Source organism: Hipposideros armiger, unplaced genomic scaffold, assembly GCF_001890085.2.
Source record: "Hipposideros armiger isolate ML-2016 unplaced genomic scaffold, ASM189008v1 scaffold_804, whole genome shotgun sequence".
NCBI lineage: Eukaryota > Metazoa > Chordata > Mammalia > Chiroptera > Hipposideridae > Hipposideros > Hipposideros armiger.
Window position 1 is genome coordinate 516,630 of NW_017732154.1, and position 3,500 is coordinate 520,129.

The 3,500-nt window shown below is 31.7% G+C and overlaps 1 protein-coding gene across 1 annotated transcript in view; it reads right to left on the reverse strand.

Annotated features, from left to right (window-relative positions):
* The window catches only part of NGLY1 (N-glycanase 1), a 50,708-nt gene that overhangs the window by 24,876 nt on the left and 22,332 nt on the right, over positions 1–3,500 (reverse strand). Inside the window, exon 5 of the mRNA XM_019628673.1 lies at positions 1,372–1,591. Within this exon, the coding sequence (XP_019484218.1) occupies positions 1,372–1,591 (220 nt within the window). The remainder of the gene's footprint in view (positions 1–1,371; positions 1,592–3,500) is intronic.

Here is a 3,500-nt window from a genome sequence, read left to right on the forward strand (position 1 = left end):
TTAACATTCAATATTATTTTATATGAGTTTCAGGTATACAGCATAGTTGCTAGACATTTATAAAATTTATGAAGTCAAATTAAATGAATTTATAATTTAGGTAATTGAAAAAAGTTATAAATTTACATTAAGAAGTAGAACAGAATTAGAGCATCCTATGCCTTCATCTTTTGTATACTAGGTATGCCAAGTTGAATGACCAGTGTAGCCTCTAATTGACAGTGTCCATCATACCAACCCTATACAGAGAATAGCTAACAGTAAAACAAGCAAATGTTTAGAAGGGAAAAGAATAACCCTTTGTATAAATATCTTTGTTAGCCTGTGCCCCTCCACACTGCATTATGACTTTACATCCAGCTGCCTAGAAAGAATCTATGAGGAGAGCGGTTTAATTACTTACATCTTATATTTTCAAATCTTTGCACAGTGCCTGTGCAAATGTATGCTGAATGGAGAAATAAATTGTGCATATTTTAGATAATTACTGGATATTGGATTCTGTTTATGCCATATTCTGTATATCATAGGGATGGTTACTAGTTGGGACAGAACTGAGTCCCTAAGCCCTCAGTTAGGGTATTTAAAAAACTTGCTATCTCTTCTTGTCCGATGATACAAGTAAACTTTACAAATATTGCCAATTAAGAAAATTGGAAGAGGCTTGTAAATTAAAGGATGGAAACAATTAATTGAAAACTTCAAATTTCCTTAGTTTAAAATCTAGAGATATGAGAGTAGGTCAGGTTGGGCAAGGGAAGGTGCCCAATTAAAACAAAATTCTGTAGTTTAAAAATATATACATATATATATGATGGTACTATACTTTTACCTTCCATATCACCATCTGATGATTATTTTAAGTGTAGCACTATCTTTACTATTACAACTATTAGTATTATTATTAATGTTGTTAGTATTATTTTTATGCACTCTAAAGTATTATTAGTTATCAGAAAGTTAAAATTTATACATTAAAACAAGAACAATACAAGATTTACAGCATTAAACGTGCTAGGACTACACTCAATTTATATTTGAGAGCAAGAATCAACAAACTTTTCCCATGAAAAGACAGACAGTAAATATTTCAGACTTTGTAGGCAATATGATCTCTGCTGCCAGTACTCTACCACTGTAATGTAAAAAGTTATAGACTATACATTCAGCATGAGTGTATTCCAATAAAACTTAATTTACAAAAATAGGATATGGGCTGGATTTAGCCTGCCAGCCTTAGCTTGCTGACCCATCCTAGAGGAATATATCTCTAATAACTAAAATGAAGACAAAAAGCTCATTTAACAAAAATTCTCTTTTACCCATTCCATTAAGATATTATTCTGACTTTATTGTCCAGTGGATACCCACCTCGGGAATCGATTGCTGAACTGGCATGCATCACAATAATGATCTTCTACTCTGTTCGCACCCCACTTCCGCTCATCATCATTGGGAAATAATGCACCTCTAGACTTAGTCTGACCACCACATTTGCTGCACAAAATGTTATTCACCCATTGAAAAAATTCTTCCTTAAACCAGTGTAAAAGCTCCAGCAAAAGAAAATCCTCATCACTTATATTAGTACCTGAGAAATTAAAACAGAACCAAGTAAGAGCTAAAGCTGATGAAAACTAAAAATATCCACATTTTATTCTCAAATATGAACTGAAATACATGAAAATATAGGATGATCTAGAAAGCTTGCACAAATATCGATGCAAGAAAGAGCTGTCAGTATGTTGTGAACTAGACTGAAACACAGTAACATAATAAACTGCACATTTTGAACAGTAGGATGTTTATTACTCTGCACCCTCTAACTGACATTACGCATTAACATGTAAGCTGAACACAGCATCTCTCAGAGAACTATGGTCAATTTGGAATTGATCCCGAAAACACATGGGCAGTAAGTAAAAAAGTCTAATTTTGATAAACACTTTAAAATGACGATATTAAATTTGTTATCAGGTAGATATGCAAGTAAATATGAGACAATCACAAAATCACAGGCACTTTTAAAAAAATCATCCTATTAGCGCTTCAACTATATAACATAATCCACCCACGGATATTCACCACGAAACACATAAAAACACGGTCATGTCTACACTTATATAATACCAATAGCAAGTAAGAATGACATATATCTATTTTATCAAATAAAGATTTTTCTTGAGCATATTCAAGAGTATGGTGTCTTTGGAATGAAGGAAAAGAGAGGGGGGAAAAATATCTAGGAGACCTATTTAGGGGGCCCTCATCTCCACATTTAATGTTTTATTATTTAAAAATGATATATGAAGGACATATATGGCATAATGTTAAGATCTCATAAAATATGACGGTTATAGGTGTTTGATATATTATACTCTATTCTCGTATTTATGTTTGATATATTTCAAAATATAAACTATAGGAAAAAACTACAGACTATAAAAAGGCCAAAAATATATTATTTTCATGGATGAGCAAACTCAATATTCCAAGGTTAATTCTCTACATTAACCTGTAATTTAATGCAATCTCAATTAAAATTATACACTTTCTCAGGCAAAGAATTTTTCCAGTGGGTTTAATATTCTTATTGATATGTGGAAGTTCTCTATATATTCTGGATACTTATCTTTTCTTTGTTAGACATGCTACATTTTGTTCTCCCAGTGTTCTTTGTTTAACTTCACTTAGTGTTTATTTTAAAATGCAAAGTTATAAATTTTCATTATTTAACAGTTTTTGTCTCACTTAAGGACTGCTCTACTCCAAAGTCATAAACATATTCTCTTGTAACTTCTATTACTTTTATAGTATTTCCTCTCTATATATAACATTTTATATATGTAAGGATGAATGAAGTACAGTAGGGATCTGATATTTTGATAGCTACTCTTCCCAATATCATTCATTGAACAGTCCATATAAGTCCAAAGTAGTCTTATAACTACTTTGAAGGGCTAATTTTATTAAATATTGTGTGTCACTTAGAAATTATAAAATAACTTTTCATAAAATTTTACAAGCTAACTGCACGTGAGAGAAAAATTATGCACAAAATCATCAACATAACTCTGAATAAGAATCTGGAGATAAATTTGTCTACTACACATCAAAACACATTACAAAATTGTAATAATTAGAATACAGTGATATTGGTGAAGAATAGACAAATAGATCAATGAAACAAAAGGGTCCTGAAAGACAGAATAGACACACCCTTAACAAGTCTATTACCCATCTGACACCATACATAGTATTACAATACTACTGACTATACTCCCTATGCTGCACTTTACATCCTATGACCACACACACACACTTAATTATGGCTGACATCCAATATTATATTAATTTCAGGTGTATATTGTAGTGGTTAGGCATTAATAGTATATAATATATGAAGTGATCCCTCCCAATAAGTCCAGTCCCCATCTGACATCCTACATAGTCTTTACAACATTACCCACTATATTCCCCACACTGTATTTCACACCCCT